We start from the raw sequence: 23,030 nt of genomic DNA, 5'->3' as shown, positions 1-23,030 counted from the left end.
AAACTTTCACACGCGTCTGTTAAGCGCGACGCACACCTGGGCTCGGGCACCGCGTGTCGCGCCCGGCCCCGAACACCGACGCCAGGGAGGGGACGCGCAGGGGCACGGAGCTTTGTGCCGCCTGCTGCTCGGCAGCCCGCCGGGGCCGGAGCGGCACCGCTCGGCGGGGGCACACGGCGACCTGCCGGGCGGGGAGCCGCTCCGCTGCCAACACCCCGGAGCTTTTAATTGTCATACTTCTCCCCCTGGGAAAAGCCCTGTGCCGCGCAGGAGGGAGCGCTGCTAGGAACCCCCGGGACCCGCCGGCCGTGGCGGAGAGGCTCCCCCGGAGCGCCCGATGAGCCTCAGCCCGCCCCGTCGGCGCGGGGAGCCGGGTCCCGGGTGCTGCCGGGGCAGCAGCGGGACTGGAGCCCCGCGGGCACCGGGAGCCGGCGGGGGCGCGGCCGCCGCGCCGGGCTGCGGGTCCAGCGGCTGCGAGCCGAGCCGTGCCGTGCCGTGCCGAGCCGTGCCAGATCACGCTATAGTACAGTAGCATGCCATGCCATGCCATGCCATGCCGAGCCGAGCCGTGCCTTACCTCCCGACTGCCGGACCGGACTGCGCGGACACCAGCCCGCAGCCAGCATAAGAGGGGGATGCAGCTCCCTGCACAAGGGACTGTAAACAAAGTGCTCGGTGAGAGCGAAACCATTAAGGGACCGGAGCAAATTCAGCTGCGGGAGCTGCCGCGGGCGGGGCGCCGCGCACCGGGGAAGGTCCCGCTGCGGTTTGGGAGGGCGGCCGGGAGGAAGGCTGTCCTTCAGAGCCCTGGCTGGGCAGGGCAGCCCCCTTGCTTGCCCTGCCTCCGCGGTGTTGCTTGCCCGGGCCAGCAGTGCTGGCGCTGCGCGGCGCACATGCCCGTTTCAGAGATGCGCACGGCGGGGACGCGCGTGTCTCCTGCATCGCCGGGACACCGGTGGTGGCAAAGCTCTGCACCGCGCCCCGGACGTGCCAAGTTAAACACGGGGCCTGGGAGAGTTTCCCAGCCCTCTCTGTCCTCCTGCACAGCACCACGCGGGGTGTCCGGCCCCATGGACATCAACACTTCTTGACTGGGGCGCGGATGCAGGACTCACCGCCTGTCCTGGGCCCTTTTGGGATGTCAGAAGTGGCAGCGCTGGGTGGTACTGCGAGATGAACTCCTAGCTGGTGTTTAACTGCTCACGAATCAAATGAGGAGGAACATAGTTTTGGATAACATTCTTAGAGGATAAAGTTTTATGTATCATCTAGAAATATTTTAACTAGCTCTTCTATGCTTTAATCACTTATTTCAGCAGAACATCAAATACTACAGGAGTTTGGAGTGGATAAGGACTGGTATCTGTTATTTTTTACCATGATTTCTGTTTTTTTTCAGACAAAAAGCAGACAAATTTTGCTTTTCAGGCTTGTAAAAGGACATGTTTGAATTTTGCGGTTAAGCTTACCCAAAGTTTATATTTAAAAGGCATTATTTTATCAATGATTGATAAAAGAGCAGTGCACCAGATGTATTTCATCAGCCGCCCTGTCTCTGAAAGCATGCATGTACTTTTGACTCCCTTTCCAGGGTGAAATCCTGGCCTCACGGAAATTAATAGCAAAACTTCCATCAACTTCACAGGGGCCAGGATTTCACCCTGTGTGTCATTAAGAACTCCCCAGTGATGGAGATCCTGCCAAGGGTTCATCTCCTCCAGCTGAATTGCCAGGGGGTTCTGGAAGAGCTCCACAGCTTTATACAAGAAACTGGCATTTTCTCCCCATTTGCTAGTGTTCTCTCCAAATACATTAGCATTTCAGCAGAAATTCCAAGCAAACTGGATCTGAAGGGAACTATCATTAGAGAGCATCTCTTGAGCCATGAAGTCCAGTCCTTCCTATACCAGCCATGCCAGGTAGTATCTTTATTAACTTGCCAAATTCCACCTCAAACCAAGCGAGTTTCCTAATCCTCCGGTTGGATGGCTGTGAGCCTTATGCTGCTGATATCTAGGAACCTCAATCTTGTTTCTAGCTGCATGGATTCATGGGCAATTATACACAGCTGAACAAGCCTTTGGCTGAAAGAGATCCTCCTTCTTTTGGCAATTAACCCTCTAATGTCCTAAGAGGTAGAAATCAGACTCTCTCAGTCTTATTTTTGATCATAATTTTTTCAGATGTGGCCTTACCAGTATTCTGCATGGAAGCACAAGTATTTTCCTGTCTCTACCAGAAATACTAACATTTCATAATTATCCTCTGATTGTTCAGTATATCTGGATTTTTCTCCAGTATCAATTCCATTTTCACTTTACATCAGAAATTCTTGCTGTTAGCACACATGTGCATGACCTAAATTTCACCCCATTCTTATTACATCAATTCCTTTCTAGTCCTTCCAGTGTAGTATTTGGTCCTCCTATGCTGACAGAGGACCTCCCTCCCATGCTTACACCATCAACAGTTTCACTAGTACATTCTTACTTTTCCATGCCAAGTTTATTACTGAAAGTATTACATAAAATACTGAAAGTATTACATAAAATAACTCCCAACAGTGATTTTTGAGGAACTAATCTGAAGTACACATAAACAAGCATTGAAGCCAGGCTTAGAATTCACGTTTCTGTACAAATAAATGCCCTAACAATAGGCTAGAAAGTCACACTCCCTTCTAGACCCTATGCAACTGTAACTCCTTTTTGTGAAGCGCAAAGCTGCAATGGAAAGTGATGGGAATGACATTTTCCTCTAGCGCTGAGAGAGTAGTGGGCTGTCCCCTAGAAGGGTGGGTTCATAGCTCTCAGGCACATAAGGGTCGAATACAACTTGGGCACCACCCTTCTGGCTTTTTAAAAAAAGGGATGACAGTTCCTCTGCCTTTTAGGGTCCTGCTGTGTTCTGAGCATGACTCTCCAAGGATATACAGAAAGAAGTACCAAACATACCCCAAGCAGCATGTTCAGCACCTGTAAAAATTCAGTGCAAACAGCTGAGGAAACTTCAGGACTGAGCAACAGCTGCAGCGAGGGGTTACAGGTTCACAATTTTGGACTGCCACGGTTAGATGCTACATAGTTCCCCTTTAGGACCTGCCCTAAATGACAAAATCTCCCTTTGGCCTTAACACAGCTGCTTCAGAGGAGATGCAGCCCCAGGGGCTGGGACAATAAGCACAAAGCCTGTGTGATTCTGGAACTCATGCAGCCTGCTGCAGGGTTTTACTCCTAAATTGAGCAATGCTGTTGCTCTGCCTACAAAGACACACTTGCAATACTTCATGGCTTCCTTTGAGTTTCTAACAGTCTCCTGGGCCTTAACAGCACAGCAAACAGTGACTCATTAATCTGGCAAAGTACAACCATTGTGGACTCCCTATTCAATTAGTTTTTCTTGCCTTTTCCCTGACTCTTCGCTGAATTTTTCTTTATTTCATCCCTAAGCCCACACACAGACACAACATGCCAGTTGACTGCATTTACCGAAACTTTCAGAAAGCACTCTTTCAACATGTTTAACATGTTGTAAATTGTCCTTATCGTGTCATGCAGCATATGTGTTTTGTGATGGGGAATGGAGTCCTTAACAAAGCCAGCTAAACCAGAGAACCAAATCATTCCACATAAAATGCTGTAGCTCCACTCTCATTAAAACAGCTTACAGCACAAGGGAGTGCAGCCCTGTCGCTTGACAGCTACGCAAACCACCCACTTTGTGTGTAATCAGGCTCGTGAAATGGATGTGCTTATAACGACAGTGGGAAACCTCTTTGGTGACTAGGAATACGGAAAGGAATTTTCTTTGAACTCCCTTAGATCCTACCAGTACTTTGGTCAACATCAGTTATCCTGCTGTGCATTTGAACTTTGTTATTGCCCTATTCGACTTTCACTTAATCTTCCTGCAGTGCTGAGGAAGGCAGGACATCTGGAACTGAAAACAATTATTCTTATCTCCTACTGCTTTCATAATTACATGAAGTTCACATTTGAAGAGCTGCATTCCTTCTGTGGACATGTGCTTTTAATTAACAGAGGGATGCACCACACCGCCAGAAGCCAAATCCTGAATCTTGCACGAGTCCGTTACAGAACCTCTGAATCTTTAGCCAACATGGCAGCTTTCTGGCTGAGCTAGGAGGAAGCCTACTAACAAACACAAGACAATTTAGTTTCACCATAACAGTGCTTTTGTTAGAGACTATTGCAGCAGTCTTAAATCTCTCAGCAGATTCAGCTGAGATTGAAGACAGGGTAGGAATGATCTCTTCCTATGGCTCTGCAGAGGGCTTTTCTTGGTTTTCCACCTGCACTGAGTACCCCAAAGAATTTACAGGGCACAGAGACATGAAGGGAAAGGAAAAGAGCTGAAAAAGTGACTCGTCCAAACTCACCTAGCAGATGATGGGAAGAGACATTTTGTATCTTGCTTCTCTGCTCTGCCAGTAGATTCAGCATAAAGAGCACAAAATTTCCTCTTCAAAGGGTCAGTCTAATGAACATGGAGCATTTTGGCCAGTTCTAATTGACCGTCCAGTAGTGGAAAGACAATTATGTGCTTTCAGCTAACCTACATAGGTCATTGGTTCAATTATTTCCTTTAAAATAAGCTTCTCTGTAGGCTTTAGACAGCTTGGGAAAACTGGTGACAATGGAAAGAAAGTGTTATGGGGAAATCACCACTTGCTAATGGTGTTCGACGCTCTTGATGCAGAGATATACAGGTTTATGGCCAGAAGAAGCCTTCAGATTATCATAGTTGACATCCTGCATGAACACAAAACATTCAATTTTACATTCAGTCCGAGATCTGTACTGAGAAACCAAAATTCTCTGCTCATCTAAAATATATTTTTTAGAAAATCATCCAATCAATAGACAGAGAATTTGTCTTGCCAATTCATTCGAATGTTACTATCTTCACTGTTACAAAACTATTGTTTATTTCTAATTTATCTAATTTGTGTTAATTTTAAATCTTTTGGCTTTTACCCTGTCTGATGAGTCTTTCTTTGTCCTACTCCACAGTCCTTTGCACTAAATTTATACACAAGATCTATCTAAAATACTGCATATAGCTAAAATACTCACATTTTCTCCCACATAGTAGATGACTTCTGTGAAATTAATGGTAAGTTAAGTGTCTGACTAAAGGGTAGTTAAGTAAGACAAGAATTATTGCAGTAAGACTAGTTCTCACCATTCCCACAAAAGAGAGCTTTTCATAAATATCATCTGCTTTAGCATCACATGCTAAAGGAAATGTTTAGAAACATTTCTACAAGCATGTAAACAGGTTAAGAAAGTAGAGGGTGTGGTAGTGACAAGCGTTTGCCAAATGAAGTCAAGATCTAAATAGCCCTGCTTATCTTTTGAATGAGTCATTTTAGGCCACGCAGACAACATGGCAATCCCTTCGTTCCTACAGTGAAGTTTTAAAATTGCCCCTCTTTCCCTTAAGGCCAGGTAAACAGGTCACACCTCACAATCTCCAGTTTATTTGCACTGGAAGTGCATTTCTTTCCAGAAAAGCTATGTGTAAATCAAAAGTAAACATGGCCAAATGAAAGAGATGGGTCCTGACACCAGGAGTCCAGCGTATTAAAACTCTTTACCAGAGATAAAAAGTATTGAGTATTAGATGGCAGGAAGTCAGCGGAACTCCAGTTATCCTCCAAATCCTCTTCTATTTGAGTGGAGCTCTGTCGAAACTAGATAGTCAATAAAGATATAGTTTGAGGTTAAATTCAACTCTATGAAGAAGGCTGTTACAAGCCAGTGTTTAATGGTGACGTAAGACCTCTTCTGACAGCTCAAACAGGGCATGTCTTGTGCTACTTCTTTTCCAGAGAGATGACTGCCACTCTCAATGCCCCTTCCTGCCTATATACTTAGGCAGGAATATAAAATATATAAAATATATAAAATACATAAAATACATAAAATACATCAAGATCTCAGTGTGGCAGACAGGCTAGATTTTCTGCATATTCTAGAAGTGTTGAAAAAACAGATTTCCCTTTGACTCATACAGCAGAGGAGAATATAGACTGTCTTACACATGCATGTCTGTGGTGGGAGATGCTATTGTCACTTTTCAACTTTCTGGATGAAGAATTTGCTTCTTAGAAGCTGCAAAAGTCATGAAAAAAATTGTAGGAAAGGCTTTTACCTAATGCAGTCAATAAAATACCAGCAGCAGAAGATTACAATTGGGTTGGCTGTGTATAACAGAAGTATGAATATGTGTTTTGTATAAACGGTGTGTCAGCACTATTCAGCGCTTTGCAATGTTTTTGGAATGCACGGAGTAAAATGGAATAACAATAATATATAAACGCCTGCATAGCAGTAGAATCCATCAAAATCCCACATCTTCAGTTCATCTTCAAGAATTTCTCAAAGTGCACCAGTGCCACACAGAGACAGATGCAGGAAAACACAATAGGGCTGGTGGCACTCTCTCACGTATGATACCCATAACCAAAACAAACACTGAAAATCAGCTGGGGCCTGAAAACATCAAAATAGCATTCACTGCTGTTTTCATTTCTGGCTATATGTGACTTCCAGTTTACCGGTTTGACTGCACGCCATAGAATTCAATGGATTACTCAGCGTTGATTTCAGTAGCAGGAAGGTTAGGTGCTAGGGTGGAATTAATAGATTATTTCCATTCTGAAAAACAGGTGGACAATGTAAGTGCCTTTATGATTTCTATGATTCTATGATTCTATGATTATCCCATTGATAGTCCGGATCAGCGAGTTTCCTTGAGGTATTGTTTCCCTCTGAAAGTAGCAGCACCTAAATACCTAAGAACTACTAAGCATGCGGGTCAAGTTGTAGGCACTTTTGAAACTCCCTTCACTGCCCTAGAATAGTACCCTCTATTTTCACGCAGTATTTAGGTCCCTGATCCACGTGTGGGCTTGGATCGTGCTGTATCTAGGCTGCCTTTGGTAGCTGTGCTTAAGCTTGGGTTCGCGTTCCCAGAACCAGCTGCCCTGAAGCAGTTGTTATCCCACTCTCTGTTGGGGCAGAGCTCTAGGAAGTTAGTCCCTGCTGTGTCTGAACTCACCCCACACTACAGCCACACTATCTTGCAGAGCAGATTCCAAAGGGTTTAGATTCAAAGTTCAGCTTCTGTCTCTAAGGTGAGGGCAATACGTGGACATGCAAGTGATAAATAATAACTTACATAAACATACATGAAAATAGAAAATAAAATCTTTCAGAACTGTTTGTGCTTTCTTAGTGATCACCACTCCTTATTTACCAAGAAAAAGGGTCACACAGTAATGCCTTTTTGAAAGCTTTGGTCCCTAGAACAGCCTCGTGAGAGAAATCTCTTTTTCCATGAGTGCTGGGAGAGGAGGGAGCAGCCAGGCAGCTGTAGCCAACTTACAACTCTGATGCCATGTAGACAACCATATAACACAAAACATTTACTGTAAAACAATGGGTTGAGCTATGATCACTTTAGTAACTTTGCACAAACAACGGTCCTTAAGAGATCACATAATCTCACAGGCATGTGTTCTTGCTGTGTGTTGAACATCAGCTTTTGACTCACAACTCCTCTTTTTTCATACTGGGTGAAAGGCACAGAATCACAGAATCACAGAATCACAGAATGGTTTGGGTTGGAAGGGACCTCAAAGATCATGCAGTTCCAACACCCCTGCCATGGGCAGGGACACCTTCCACTACACCAGGTTGCCCAAAGCCTCATCCAACCTGGCCTTGAACACTTCCAAGGATGGGGCAGCCTCAGCTTCTCTGGGCAACCTGTGCCAGTGCCTCACCACCCTCAGAGTAAAAAATTTCTTCCTTATATCCAATCTAAATCTCCTCTCTTTCAGTTTAAATCCATTGCCCCTTGTCCTATCACTACATGCCCTTGTAAAAAGTCCCTCTCCAGCTTTCCTGTAGGCCCCCTTTAGGTACTGGAAGGCTGCAATAAGATCACCCCGGAGCCTTCTCTTTTCCAGGCTGAACAGTCCCAACTCTCTCAGCCTGTCTTCATAGCAGAGGTGTTCCAGCCCTCGGATCATTTTCGTGGCCCTCCTCTGGACTCGCTCAAGCAGCTCCATGTCCTTCTTGTGTTGGGGACTCCAGCACTTAATTTTGGCTCTAGACAGGCTTCTAACTCAGATCATGGTTCTAGACCACTCATGGTTCTAGAGCAGGTTCTAGCTCGCTTGTTGGTTCTAGATCAGTTTCTAGGTCACTTGTTGGTTCTAGGTTGGGGTTCAGTTTGGTTCCTGATTGTTATGTAACTAGTTTGGGATTCAATTTGCTTACTGGTTCCTGATTGTTACGTACTCAAATTTCGTGTTCAGGAAGATGGTCTTGAACTTCTAGCTCACTTGTTGGGTCAAGACAGTTGTTCTGTTCTGGACTGCAGTCTAGCTTACTACTTGGTTCTACCTTACCTGTTGGTTCTAGAGCAGGTTCTAGAGCATGTTCTAGCTCCCTTGTTGGTTCTAGAGCAGGTTCCAGGACAGCAGTTCATTCTAGAGGAGAGGGTGGGTTTTTCTTCCTTTTTTTTCTTCTTTTGAGAGGAAGGCTCATAGAATGGTGATCCTATCATCCTCCCATAACTCTCCTAAGTTTGTGGCCATTCTTTTCTCCAGAGACAAACTGGAAACTGGTTATCACACCAGTGATATGGAAACAAGAAATCAATTTTTATGTATTTGGTTTAGATTCAAAGTCCCAAGAGCTGAGTCAAGGGGAACTTGCCCAGCCCAGACCTTCATCACAGCCGTGTCCTACAGCAGACGTAAGGCCTGAGGCAGGTCATGGGGAAAGCAAAGCAGAGATTTCCTTGGAGGAAGGAAGAGAAGAACTAACTGTCGGCTGGGCAGCATCGGGGTTTCACCTCATCTGATCCACTGCTGCTGCTTCCAAGGTTTATTTGGGAAGGGCCGTGTTGGCAGATGTCTCGGGGACTCACAGCGAAGGGTCAAGTGGACGGTGAGAGAGAGTCACTGGCTTCCCAAGGTCTGCAGTTTCCAGTCCTTCTTCTTTGCCTTATCTTGGCAACGTAACCACTGCACTCCACTTACCAGATTCTTCTGTTATGCTCTGAGTTTGATGATAACAAACCAGTAATTTTTCAGAGAGGATCAAGGCACCTCATTCGTGCCAAAAAACTAAATCTGGTTCCACTAAACGATTTTGCATTTTGCTCTGCAGCTTCCACAAGGTGGGGCCTGGGCTGGCTCCTCCGGGCAAGTGGGAGGCAGATTAAGCAGTGAAGTCAGGACATTTCTGATAGTAAACATCTTAAAAGTGTATTAATTCTTTTTTTTATTTCTTCCTTCTTCTTGGTGTTTGGTCTCAATCTTCTGGGAACGGGGAATTGCAGTGTGCCTTCTATCTGACAGAAGTAAACTGCTGCATCTTGTTTGTGTCCATGAAGGCCAAGTGGAACAGCAGCAGCGCCTCGAGTAGCTCTTGCTTGGGATGCTCCACTGCCGTGCCTCGGATCCACGAATCCCGCTCGGGGACCCCTCCTGCAGTGCCCTGGGCCGCAGCCCGCCCGCCCCCACCAAAGTCATCTCTGTACAAATAAGAACCACAAGCTCAGTCTCATGTGAGTCCTATTTCAGAGCATGAATGGGACTTAAAAGTGAGATAGAAATCTGATAAAATTGCTGCAAAACTGTTTAAAGAAATATTTCTGTGAGATAAACTAAATCAGTCTCACCTAGACCACTGTCTCATATGCCATTTTAAAGACCAGATCCTCAGCTGGGTGAGCAGCATAGCTCCACTGAAGTCCTTTAGCTCAGCCAAGAATTTACTTGTAAAGGTTGAGCCGTAAGAAATGTATTGTCATGATGTTTTGGAGAAGCAGCTGAGCTGACTCAAAGCATGCTATTGTAATTCACAAAGAACACAAATAAGCCAAAATATTTTATACATACTGTATAAATATTAGTAATAAAAGGTCAATACATGTAAGCATGCTATAGAAATAAAGGAACTGGAATATATGCCTAGCAGTTTCACTGGGAAGGTGAGAGCAGATAATGTATAAGCAGAAGCTTTCCACCATTAGTGACATTATTTTATAAAGATGCTACAGGTCAAATTCTGGCATCAAATTTATATGCTGGGGGGAGGGTCATGAGATACCATCTCACCTTCTGCCACGACTCTCTCTCCAAAAGTTCTCTGGGCTGTGCAAGGATGACACTCAGCGTATCTGTCCAAACCAGAGTCAGCCAGAAATCCTCATGCTCTGCTTGCAAACCAATTGACTGGAACTGGAAAGGACAGCTGACATAAGTGAATTCTGACAAAGAACTCAGCCACTTGGCAGGGAAGCTAGAAAAAGCTGTATTTTGCCAGCCTTGCACAGAGGTTACCACCAAGTACTTTGGGCTAGTGTTATCATGCGGGCTCTTTGTCAGCCAGTAGGTTTGATGATATCCCATAGCTGAGAGCTGCTTGTGTTTTATTCCAAAGACACAGTGTTCAGCAGGAAAATCTCACAGGAATTAGAAGAATAAAGCTGTAATGAAAACAGATTTACAACTCCAGCGAGAAAACCTGCCCTAGCCACTCACGTTTTGATGACCTGACCGCTGTGGCTGTCTGTGCCAGCCTCACACGCGGGTGTATTGTTAGAGACGGTTTCATTCCGCAGGAGCCTAAGTAAGGCGTGAGGTCTCTCTGCATCTGTGGATTCCTCCCGCCTGGGAGCTCAACCCAGTGACAGAGCTCTCTGTCCCTTTCCACCCTGTTCACCCCAGTCCACCATGGGCCAGATCCTGCTGCCACCTCCTCTTTGCTGCCCCCTCTGCCAGGCTGGCTGGGCCTCGGTGGGTGCGTGCCTGTGTCAAACACACCTACCAACCAGCTGTACCGCGTTCCTGTGTTCTTTACATATCCTCATATGAGCCGTCCATAAAAGAAACTGCTTATTAAAACGTGAAAATAAATACATAAAAATACACGTGCCCGTAGAGACTATTCAACTTCCAGCCTTGGGGAACGCCCGAAAGGTCCTGACCAACACACGGACAGAGCCGGGCGCTGCTCTGGCACTAGACGGACACGCACGTTTAAGGGCCGCCTCCCCCGCGTACCAGTGAGAAACTGAAACCCCACCACGGAACTGGAGAAAGGACAGAGCAAACGTGCTGGGCAAAGCGATGCGCCCCTACACGTGCCGGCGGGTTCACATCCACACAAACCCGAGGGCGCTGCTCCCCGCTCCGCAGCGGGCAGGGCTCCCCCGGCGCACACGCACCGGGACACCGGCTCGCCGCGTCCCGGCCCCGCGGCCCTGCCATGGCGCCGCGGCGGCCCCGGAGCGCGGCGAGGGCCGGGCGGCGGGCGGCGGGAGGCGGCGGCCATTGGCTGCGCCCCGCGCCCGCCCGCCGCGTCCCGCTGCTGCGGAGAATGGAGGCGCCGCCGCCGCGGGGCTTCTCCGAGGAGCAGTTTCGGGCCGCCTGCCGGGAGCTGGGCCAGCCGGCGCCGGCTGCGGGGGAGCCCTGGCAGCTCCTGGTGGAGAGCACGGGCGTGAGGATCTACCGGCTGCACGATGAGGTGGGCGGGCGGGCGGAGCGGCCCCCGCGCCCAGGGCCGGCCGTGCCGCGGGCTCGCCCCGCACGGCGCTGAGCCCGGCCCGGGGGAGCGGGGAGCCGGGGCCGCGGCCGAGGAGCGGTGCGGGACGCGGCCGGCGCGGCGCGGGGCGGGCGGGGGGCGCCTGGCTGCCGGCGGCGGGGCAGCGCCGGCTCGCCCCGTCTAGAGCCGCCGGTTCCCCGCACAGGTCAGCGTGAGGTCCGTTGCCCGTCCAGGCGCTACCGGCCTCGGATCGGTTTCTCCAGGCTCCCGGAAAGCAGCTTCCTGGGTAATGCTATTAAGTGCTGATGGAGAAAGCTGCTCTGCTGCGGTAAACACGGCTCTTCCAGACTGCTGGGGGAACCTGCAAACTGTGAGGCTCTTAGAGCTTGTTAAAAGCTGGTGGCTGGAGAAATTCCTGGTGGAAGGTGCCCTCGGCGATCGTGGGTCTAAGGGAGTGTTTATTCTGCGTGTCCCGCTTCTCTCCCGAAGCCCTCTGAGGGATGCGTGTGGTGAAGGAGAGACCCGTCCCTGCACACCAGCTTCTGAGCACCTCGTGTTAGGGCATCCTCCCGATCTGCAGACTCCTGCTTCCCTTCCTTCTCCCTCTTTCCAAAGCTCCCTTGAAACTGATTTTCCACCTTTCTTCCTCTAGAATCAGGAGATAGTTCAGAAAGGGTTGGAATGAAATTCCTCTCTTTCTGAGAGGACTTACTTTTTTTTTAAGAAGTTCAAACTTTAGGCTTCCAGAACGGACTTGGAACTGATTAATGTAGTGAGTGTTTATTAAATCATAAATCACAGTGAGGTACGATTTAATAATGACTCTTCAATCCTTATAGATATCCTATTTCTTTAGCTCTGTGATCATAATTACCCCTCAACTCCTTATAAAGCTGGACTTCACGCTGTGCTTTGCGTGAAAATTTGGGATTTCTATTCTGAAAAATTCAGGTATGGTCGTGTTAGAAAAAAATAGCAAATACAGCAAATGTATAGGTCTGTGTGAAAGGCAAGACAGGGCAGGGAAAGACTTTTTTTTTTAAAAAAGTCACTTCGTACACCTTGGAGTTTTTTGGTGGTAAATAGTCCCTGTTTACAGCATGGGCACAGTAACTGGCAACAGCAAGACAAGCTTATCTAGATGAGCCTGTCGTGTCTGCGAGATACCTCTGCAGCAATTACATGTGCTGGTGAAACAGGTTAGTAGGAGTGTTGCTGCTGGGGTGGATGAAATAGGAATTTTAGGACTGGAGTTTATCACAGACCTGTAAATGCATCAGATGGTGAATGAAGGCAAAGTAACTTTGGGAAGTTGGAGGCTGGGTTTAGCCAAACAAACGGATCCAGGCGTCCATGAAACTTGTACTGGGGCAGCCCGTGTTGCTGTGGCTTTGCTGCTGTTGTATAAATTGAAGCTGGAGAGATGGAAACTACCTCAGGCTTCTCCTTCACGTGCTTTTATATAGAAAGACTATTGATTGTGTTGGGTTTTTTTTTGTCTCGTACAATGACCCTAGTTTAGGGTAGATGGACAGACTAGGTGGGATGCAAGTGACCTTTTCAAGTCCCATCTTCTGATTCTGCTGGGAAATAAGTCTCGTTTGTTTTGTCTTTCAGCTTCAAATTGCCACGTGAGAAGAAGAACCAAGTCTAGGAGAAGGGTCTTTGCTTAAAGTTGTTACTGGAAAAATTGGCTTTTAACACTTATTGAACTGCAAGTCCACTGTAGCAGTGGTAGTCCAGGAAGCTGAAGGCAGCAATTAGATTTCCCGTTGCCTTCTCTTTCCACCTTCTCTGCAAGCTACACAAATAGATCTCCTGGGCTTTCCTGCTCTGTGCTGTATTCCAGCCCGCTGATTGACTCTCCTGCTGATAGGCCCTAGAAAACCTGAAACATTTCACTCTTGTTTCAACTTTCTTATTGTAAATTGCTGGTTTTATTGAACGTTTTTGTCTATCTTGCCTCCCGCAAGATGTACTGTTTACTTTTCAGATTGTGATCTGTTATTTCATGCTGTTGTCAAAATACTACCTTTATTAGTAGAAGATATCTTATGATGTATGACACGATTTGTCTAGTGGTGGAACAAATAGATTGGTAGAGAAGAGCAGCATAATTGCTTCGTCTATCTTGAGCTACAGTATAAGAACTTGAAGGCTGCAGATGTTTTTCTTGTGAAAATAAAAGCGTTGATGCCTTTTACAAAGATGGCATGAATGTATGGGGCTGCACAGGTGCTGAGCAGTTCAGATTTTAAGCTAGGGATTGATGCTTCAGTGAAGCCACAGTGACGATGAGTGGCTTAAGCTTCTTCGTCCCATTATTATCTTCTGATACATCAAATGATACATCACATCTTCATCTTCTGGGGTTGATTTGTGAAGGGGAGGGCAAGAAGGAAAATCAGCCATTCAGTAATAGAAAGCCGCATAATCCCTCCCTCTCTTTCCTTGTGAATGCTTGAATTTGACTCCTACACTGTATATTCAAAATACTCTCATTGTTTTAATTTAGTCCTGAACTGGTACTAACAATAGAACAAACATTGCTCTATAGGCACAGATGGAGTTTCCATATGTTGAGAGAAACATTAAAAGCGTTAACATAGGAGATATCCTGCACCCCACCCCTTCGGTGCAAACAGCTTTCAGAAAGAAAATAGCTGAAAAATATTCAAGGCAGATATATCAGTGCAGTGCATATAAGTGTGAACGTTATTAAGCATTGTATCACAGCCTGAAGTATAAGCATACCTGACTTGCTGGGAAGCTTATTCCAGATCATACGGTACTTGGTAACCTCCTGGAAATGCCTGGTATTCTTAAACACATTATATAGGGTCTGGAGACCTTGCCACAGCGATTTAATGCTTCTGGTAAGCTTCAGTGTGGGCAGTATTCAGTCCCCACTGACCACTGGAGACAAAAAGGGATGTGTGTGTGTGAAGAAACATGCACCCTTTGGAACTACTTACGAAGTAAAAGGGTTCTGGTGTAAGGGAAGGAACAGCCATTGTGCTGGGCAGATCAGCCTGTCTGGATTTAAGCTTTCATGTATAGATCAAAAAGTCGAGAGGTTAAAGACTGAATCTCATTGTTTTTTGAACACTTGCTTTCACAGCTCTTGAGCAAATTTGTCATATGTGCCCCACCTAACTTCCTTCAGCTGTTCTCCCTGCTGCAGAGTACTTCCCTTTCCTATGTGACTTTTCCTCTCCCCATTCTGTTTCCACAGCAATCGGGACTTTATGAGTATAAAATCTTCGGTGGTCTTGCTGACTGTCCCCCAAAATTGTGCGTGGATGTCTATATGGATTTAGATTTCAGAAAACAATGGGATCAGTATGTTAAAGGTAAGCTCATCACGCAGTTTAAAAGCAAGCTTTATGTCCACATTGACTCTTCCCACTAAGACTTTGTTCAAAGGTATTTTAAAGTTGCTGCATCCAAAGACTTTCAGCCAGACTTAAGTACCTTTTGGGATAAAGTTGCAAGTACACAAGTAAACACTGAGAGGGAACAGCTAATATCTAATCACCATATGGCTTCCTTCTGGAATGAATTCTTTCCATGTTGCTTAAAGCACATACTTGGCGTCACTTGTTACGCTGGAGCACCTTGCAGCTTCTAGTTGTTGTAATTCTGATGTTAAATTTTAATAGATGTTCTGAGGAGAAATGGATATGGTAACTTTTGTGCATCTTTGCATACTGCAGCAGAGCTGTGCAATGGCTTTCACCAGTTTGATGTGTGATGGAATGTTTTTTCCTGAAAGCGTTAGTTGTTCTCAACACCTTTTACAATCAGAAATATAATACAGAAATCTGTATCGAGAGAATAGTTGGTGACTTTGGGCTTTTACAGAGAAAGGAATAACTAATTTAGTTGTGTTTATTTAATGTCTTTGAAAAAGAGTTGAACCTTGATATCTATATGATGTTAAAACATCTTAAGTCTGCAGTGACAAAGAAATGATTCAGCTGAGGTAGGCATCCAGTAAGCCGTTTATTTTAAAGATGAAGGTCCCTTCCCTTTTAAACTTGTGCTTAAAATCAGTTCAATGAAACTGAAACATGGTCAAAGTGTTTTGCTGAACAAAGAACAGCATTAAAAACCAAAGAATTGTTAAATGTTGTGCTGGTTAAGTCTAGGACAGCTCTAGGGTGAATGATTGCCAGTAATGCCTTTGGCTGTATTGGTACAGAGGACCACGTTTGATTAACTTCGGTACTTGGTCAAGCTTGAGAAGCTCTGTCTTCGTTAGTAAGTGTTATTTGTCAAAATGGGCCATAGCTTTCTTGCAGCAAAGACCACTTTGCTGTTAATGAAACATAAAGAGCTGGAGTGGGTCTCAATGTGATCGTATTGGATGTAAAAATACCATGTTGTCTTCAGTTACTTCAGAAGTCTTTGATTTAAGTGCGTTCAGGGGAACTGAATCCTTCTTAAACAAACACTTGTATTTTGTAATGCCTTCTTGGAGAGAAGAAAGGAAGCAGTCGAGGGAAGCTACACCCTTAAACTAAAAACTGGATAATGTTGCAGAGCTGACGTTTATATCCTTGCTGACCATGATGCGTTCATCTGTGAAGTTATACTTGTGCTGGTAATTCAAGTCCAGCGGTTCGCAGAAGGTAGCTCTTGAGGGGCATAAACATAATGTTAATACTTTCCTCTTAGCTTAAAAATTAACACAAGCCCACCCATTCTTTAGAACTGTACCTACGATGAAATAGTGCTAGTCAACATTTTCAATGTAAAACTCTGTAAGCTTGGTTTTTCTTATTTCGCATTTAGGGAGAAAAAAACAGAAAACTTCCATTCCGAGCCTTCTTGCTGTTTGTTTTTCTGTTTGTATTCCTTGTTGCTCTTACAGCTATGCAATAGTGGCAGTCCAAGGAAGAGTTCTCTGCTGAACTGCTGGTTGGCACTGCATTGAAATAAAACCACAACCAGAGTAGAAGTAGCTGCCCTTTTAGTTGAAAAGGTGACTGCTCCTGCACTAAGCACAAGAGGAGCTCGTCTCTAGTGTCTGGTTCTGTTCAGCAAATCTCTTTATGAGGCCTGACTGGAGGCAGATATGAACAGGATTCCTGTGAGTACTTGAGAGGTTCGTGCCTTGGTCCCTTCTTGCCAAGGGTTTACCTGAAGCCTCTGAAATTTTGGTATGCTCTGCTGCTGTTGTTGCATCACTGTTAGTACCCTGGCTATTTCCAAAGCAGGCTCCTGGATATCTGCAGGATGTGGACACCCTGAGGCCTGGTCTGTGCTGCAGCTGCCAATTCAGCAAGGAAGCTGTGACTAAACTGTAGAGTAGTGACCTGAGGTACCACACGCTTCTGTGCCATGATACAAAATGGTTGGGCCTGAGCAGTACTGAAACTTGCTACTCCTGATTGCACCACGAGCTTGATTGAGATCATACTTGCCAACAATTTAACAGGAATAATTGATGGCTAAAGCAGCAAATGCAGCTGTGCCTATTATGAATAAAACAGACTTGTGATCTATTGTAGTAACGCTAAGTGAAGTCTGGTTATTGATTAAAATGCACTGTATCCTGCTTTGATCAGAAGCTGTCAGCTAGTATTGACAGCCTGAATACAGGTGGGACACGACCTACCTATTGTGTGCTTTTTCTGTGTTGGCAAAGATACAAAGGCAGGTGAGTTTGTAGCTAACAATTGCATGGAGGTCTTTAAAGTAGTGTCTTAATCCTTTTTTCAGGGAAAGCTCCGCAGTTAGAAGTGAAAGTAAAGCTAATAAACCAATGCTCCAGTGACCTCTGGTGGACGGCATAATGCTGTAGCTTGTTAAAACATGGAGTATTGTGCATCCAATACTGCTCCAGCCTGGTGAAGAGGCGACGCTGTTTTTGTGGGTGACAGCTAAGATTTGCAGGGCATCCTAACAGAAGCCTAGTTTGGAACATGTTATACCAGGAAAGAATCTCCCATCTGTGGCACTCTTCTTGCCTTAGAGTTTATCACTCTGTTCTAGCCTTTCAAACCCACTGAAAGGGATGTGACAGACTGTGAGCATGAGCTTTGGAGGATACATAGCACCTCAGGCAGCAGTCTGCTCCAAAGGAGGAAAAGACCACTCCGTTCATGTGAACCACCTTTCTGGATCACACCCTTCTTAACTGCACCCTTGTCATCACCAGTCCCTGAGCAGACAGGAGCTTACCCTGGCTCAGCCCCGTGGCTTGGCAGGTCCCTTACCCTGATAATGGCACTTAATGCCTCAAGGGAAGAAGCCCTACAGTAGACAGTTTTTCAAACTCAATTATGTAGTTGGAACTAATTTTTCTCTTTTATGTCACACTACTATCCAACTGAGTCACTGCTATGTTTTAGGGACTACTCTTAAATTTATTTTTTTCCTATTCAGCTGCCTTCTGGTTGAGTTTCTCAGCAGACTGAAGGTGGGGAGGTGAAGCCTCATAAACTGCTTAAGCTTCTTGTTCACTGTTGCCTGTATTCACCGCTGTGAAATTCCTATTAGCTTTTCCAAACTTCATTAATCCCTCATGTAAGACCTCTTCAGGTATTAGAAGGCAGTGCTTGTTCTAGTTCCATGTTAACTTAGAATCATTTACAAGGATAATGACAGGCTTGTAAAAAGCATGCTGCACTTGTGGCTCAGAATTATACAGAATATGCACAGGTGAGGAAAAACCTTTCAGATGGAAAACTAACTGTCTGAAAAGGAATTGGACTCTGCCTCCCCCCAGAATTGTTCTGGTTTTGTGTTTTGGGATTTGTTTTGGTTGTTCGTTTTTAATCAATGAATTCAATAGCAGCAGAAAAACAGGGCACCTATTTTTGTTTATTTGTTTCCTGAACAGTGCTGCTACAGAAGTTTTTTTAATATCTTCTACTGCTACAACTTCACATACATACCATTTTTGACAGAAGCATTGCATGTAAAATGATTTCATGACAGAAATCTGAGCAGTTCTTGATGCTGTGTATGATTCTGTTGCAGCAGAAATTAAAAATATCTAACAGTCTTCCTTTTTTAACTGTAGAACTCTATGAGAAAACATATGATGGTGAAAAAGTAATCTACTGGGAAGTGAAGTACCCTTTTCCTCTCTCAAACAGAGATGTATCCTTTCAAGCTTTTTGTTCCTTTCGCAGTTTTTGTCACCTGGTCATCCAGAGATCCTAACAATGTACTGATTCTTCTGCTCTGCTGCACTTAGTCTAAGATCTTGCAGTCCTCATGTTACATGAATATGTATAGCATGAAGAACAGTGTGGGTGCTTCTTCCCACGCACTAAAGCTCACATAGCTGAATTATTACTCTGCAGGCCTGAATCATGTAGAAGCATAAGAAATAATGTGAAGGGACTGGTATTTGTAATGGAATTCACTTGTCAATTCATCATATGTCAGACTGACACTGTTTGAACATCCCTCCTCAACTTGGAGTACAGTATGTCTATATTCGTGAATGTCGAGAGATGGATGTTGATGGGCGGAAGGTCTGGGTTGTGTTAGCTCAAAGTGTGTCCGTTCCTCAGTGCCCTGAAAAGCCTGGTATTATCCGAGTTAAAAGCTATAAGCAAAGTCTGGCAATTGAAAGCGATGGCAAGACTGGATCTAAAGGTAAGAGGTCAAGAAAGTGCGATCACAAGTCACATAGTCAAAGAATGTGTGTATTAGCAAAATGCACGAAGAGGGAGACTGGAAACTTTAAGCTAAAACCGGTTACTATAAAGTGGATGCACTGAGCACTAGGAATACTTTAAAATTAATGAAAGCTTTGGAAATGTCCGGTGCGGTGTGCTACAGCTAAGAATCTTTTATTTAACGGTTGGGCTGGTACTTAAGAACAGACTACTGACCACTTCATTCTGCCCCCCCATCCCACCCCCCCAGTACCTGTTTGACAGATTTATAGATTAAAAGGTTTGCCTAAAGATTGACTCCTGTCTGAGATTAGTCCTTTAAAGACAACCTTATTTTGTACGACAGGATGCCTAAAATGGTTTGCAACAGTCTAAATTAATATTATGGTGTGCTCGGCTTCCCTGAGGTTAACTGGGAACAGCTATACTTACTTCACGTCCCACTTCAGTACAAATTGACTTTTTTGTGAAGAATTTAGAGCAGAACTGTTGTACTTGGTGCTTCAGTCATGCACACTTGACAGCTTCTGTCATATGGTGTTAGAGCTAATACTTGGACTATGGCTGGATAACTTTCTGGTAACTTTTCTCCATCTCTAGTCTGTATGTACTATTTTGATAATCCTGGTGGCATGATTCCATCATGGCTGGTCAATTGGGCTGCCAAGGTAAGTAAAGGTTGACAACACAATTTTCTTTGACTAATCTGTTTCAAACAATGTATTCACTGCATCCATACCTGTCTTCTGCATGTTGGGTAAAATTATTTTTTTTCTGAAACTGTTGTATTGACCTTTCTAGCTCTAAATGCCATCCTATTTTTAGAGTCTTGCTATATTGTCTGCTCTCATGGCAGTTATCTTAAATATTTTAATTTTTTTTTTTATTCCATCAAATTCCTTTGGTTAGTCAACCAGGCATGTAAATTTGTGCATCAAAAACAACAAATCCATGTTTCAGAGCATATGTGAGTAGCCTTAACACAAGCAAACTTCAGTCATGCAGTCTGTTCACGAAGGATTGAAGTCATGTTCTGCTGCTTTGTACTAGATCTTAGAACTGTCCTGTATTTGTCTGAAGGTCTTGATCTATATAGTGGGAATTCTCATCTTGCTTAGAGTTTTTCTTGATTATATTATGCAAGAATGACTTTTCCACTTTCTCTTTACAGAGTGGCGTGCCTGCTTTCTTGAAGGATATGCAAAAAGCTTGCCGTAATTATTCTAAGAGCACATGAGTCAAAGTTTATCTGAATTGTTTAATTCCTAGAGCTCTGCACTTACAGGAGTGGCTATTTATTACACTGGATAAAATCTACCTGTCATATTGGAAAGAATTTTATTTTAGTTGATTTATGCCTTGAATTTTACTAGATGTTTGTTTCCATCTCCACTTGAGGAGCTGGCCACTGACAAGTTAATACCAACATCAGCTGCATCCTTTTGAAAGTACTGAAGTTTAGCCTTGTCCCGCTTGCTTTGCTTATGCTGATTGCCATATGTCAGCTAGAGGAGTTCTGTTGATTAAAATATTATGTCCCCAGAGAGGGGACAACAATCTCGCTAGGCAAAATGTCTGAACTTGGACTGACCATTCTCTGCGTGCGTTATGCCTGGATCTGCCTTTGTGGCCTTGCAGGATGGAATCCTACTGAAATTGAATAATGGAACTTGCATTGCATGGGAGGAAACACTTTTGCTACCCAAGTTAGTCATTCTTAAACTGTCTGCCTACTATAAGCTGAAAAAATGCTGAGGGCATATAGGTAAATTACTAGAAGTCTGCAGTAGGAACTGGAACTCTGTGTTACTAAGCTTCCTTGTGATGGCTTTAAGCTCAGATATAAAAGGACTTGTGCCTAAAGCTGTGCATTCACATCTCAACACCCCTGTATGAAAAGTAAAAACCATTAGCTGTGTTCAGCTAGAAAAAAAGAAGTTGTCTTCCATGTTGGATTTGAGGGGCATGAGTTATATCTTCAGAGTCAGTAGCCTTATCTATAAAGCAGCTTGGATATCAAGTTCAAATTGGAAGTAATTTTAAACCGATGCCTGCAACTGATTGTGAATGAACTTGTTGTGAAACTTGGGCTTGCTTGCATTCTTAAATTCCATGCTGATGTAAAGAACGAAACTGTAATTTTGAATGGTAATCTAATAAAAGCACAACTGAGCGGGAAATTAAATTGGCAGCACTTTTGCATGAAGCGGGGCAGGGGTGGAGGATGGAGTGCATGAAAGGTGAGAGAAACTCAATCTCAGGGATTTAAAATATTCTGCATCATTACTATATCTAATCCTGTTACTGAACAAATCTTGTAATGGGGTAGCTTTGCCTTGTTAAAAAAGAAATGGTTGAAGTGATTGCCTTTATACTTTGTGTAAATATTTGTTTCAAATAAATCGTTATTCTATCCATGCAGTGCTCTTCTTCTGTCTCGTGGTGGAGTGGCCACGCTGGGCAGGTCACAGATGACAGGCTGATGTCACGGGCAGTTTTATTTTTAAAGGCTTTTGAAAGAATAACTTGGATTGATGAGAACTAAGTAGGATTCTGTGTGTTCTGAAGAGCTTTCTGCCAGCAGTTCAGGCATTTTTCAAGTGTCTTTGACTTGGAGACTGTTACTGAATTGAATAGTACAGTGCTAGACAATTTTCAATCCATTTTAAATTTAGCTGTCACATTTATGTATTTTTTCCAGCAGATAAAGAACAGACATCGAAAGAATCGTTCTGAAGCATAATTCTCTTCAACTTTCCATAATTTATGTACATATGAACTGGAGTCCAGTTTTTACTTACGTGTACTGAAAATGAATCGTTTTCATCATACCAAGAGTATGATGGTGTTTTACCTGAGTATATAAATTCTCAAATTTCTTTTTTTGGCAGTGTTTTAAAAAGTTACCTTTAGAATTCAGAACGCATTTTAGCAGTGTGGTAAGCATGCAGGAATTCAAATGTCATAAGCAATCACAAAAATACCAGAGTCGCTTTTGAACAACAGGATGTGGATACAAGTTATGTCCTGAAGCAAAGCAGCACAGGCGGGACTAGTAGATTGTTCAAAAAGAAGATAAAAAAGCAAAACCAACTATTCTTGGCTTGATGTAACAGAATTTTAAAAGGGGACTAGCTGAGGATAAACCTTCCTGGAACTATGATGCAAACTAAGTGATTTCCAGTTCCTTCTGAACAAAACTGACCTCTGTACCTCAGTAGTACAAAACCTATCTGTAATTGTAAAGCTACCTTAAGAGTTTCAAGGCTTAGAAGAAATGTGTACCTAGTGAGCTGAGCATGTGCACAGAGATGATTCATGTACAGATGAGGTAATTTTTTTTCATCCTTTTTCTCCAACCAGTCCATAATTTTGTTTAGCTTTAATGAAAGCAGGAGAAAGAGTGCAAGCATTTTTATATTCACAAATTCATGATTGTATCTTTGTCATTACACTTATTTGCCACAAGACATAGTACACATCTGTCTGCAGCAGGCTGAAACATTCAAGGGGCTGAATGGCTCCATTGTCCATTTTGCTGAAAACTTGATTTCCTACAGACCCCACACTGAGAGTATAGAATACACGGCCTTTGCTCATGTCTCCTTATTAAAACCATTGCACAGGCAGTTTCTTGTGCTGTACACAGCTTTCCAAATTAAAACACATTTAATTAAACAGTAGTTACTCAAAACAGCTTTTCCTCTATTCACAAGCAACTATCCCATGATGTGAGATGAATGCAACATCAGATCTTGTGTTAAATTTAGGTCCCCATGGGCTTTTGTAGTGACATAAA

The 23,030-nt window shown here is 44.3% G+C and overlaps 1 protein-coding gene across 1 annotated transcript; it reads left to right on the top strand.

The window, feature by feature from the left end:
* The first annotated feature begins 11,426 nt into the window (after window positions 1-11,426).
* On the top strand, window positions 11,427-20,468 carry PCTP (phosphatidylcholine transfer protein). Its single transcript, XM_086624166.1, has 6 exons — window positions 11,427-11,573; window positions 14,827-14,944; window positions 18,625-18,704; window positions 19,037-19,208; window positions 19,832-19,899; window positions 20,403-20,468. Exons 1-6 carry the CDS (start codon window positions 11,427-11,429, stop codon window positions 20,466-20,468), a joined length of 651 nt encoding a protein of 216 aa, XP_086480292.1.
* The last annotated feature ends 2,562 nt before the right edge of the window (window positions 20,469-23,030 follow it).

The sequence above is a fragment of the Tauraco erythrolophus genome, chromosome 20 (assembly GCF_009769465.1).
Source record: "Tauraco erythrolophus isolate bTauEry1 chromosome 20, bTauEry1.pri, whole genome shotgun sequence".
NCBI classification, from domain to species: Eukaryota; Metazoa; Chordata; class Aves; order Musophagiformes; family Musophagidae; genus Tauraco; species Tauraco erythrolophus.
This window is presented reverse-complemented; position numbering and strand designations above follow the sequence as displayed.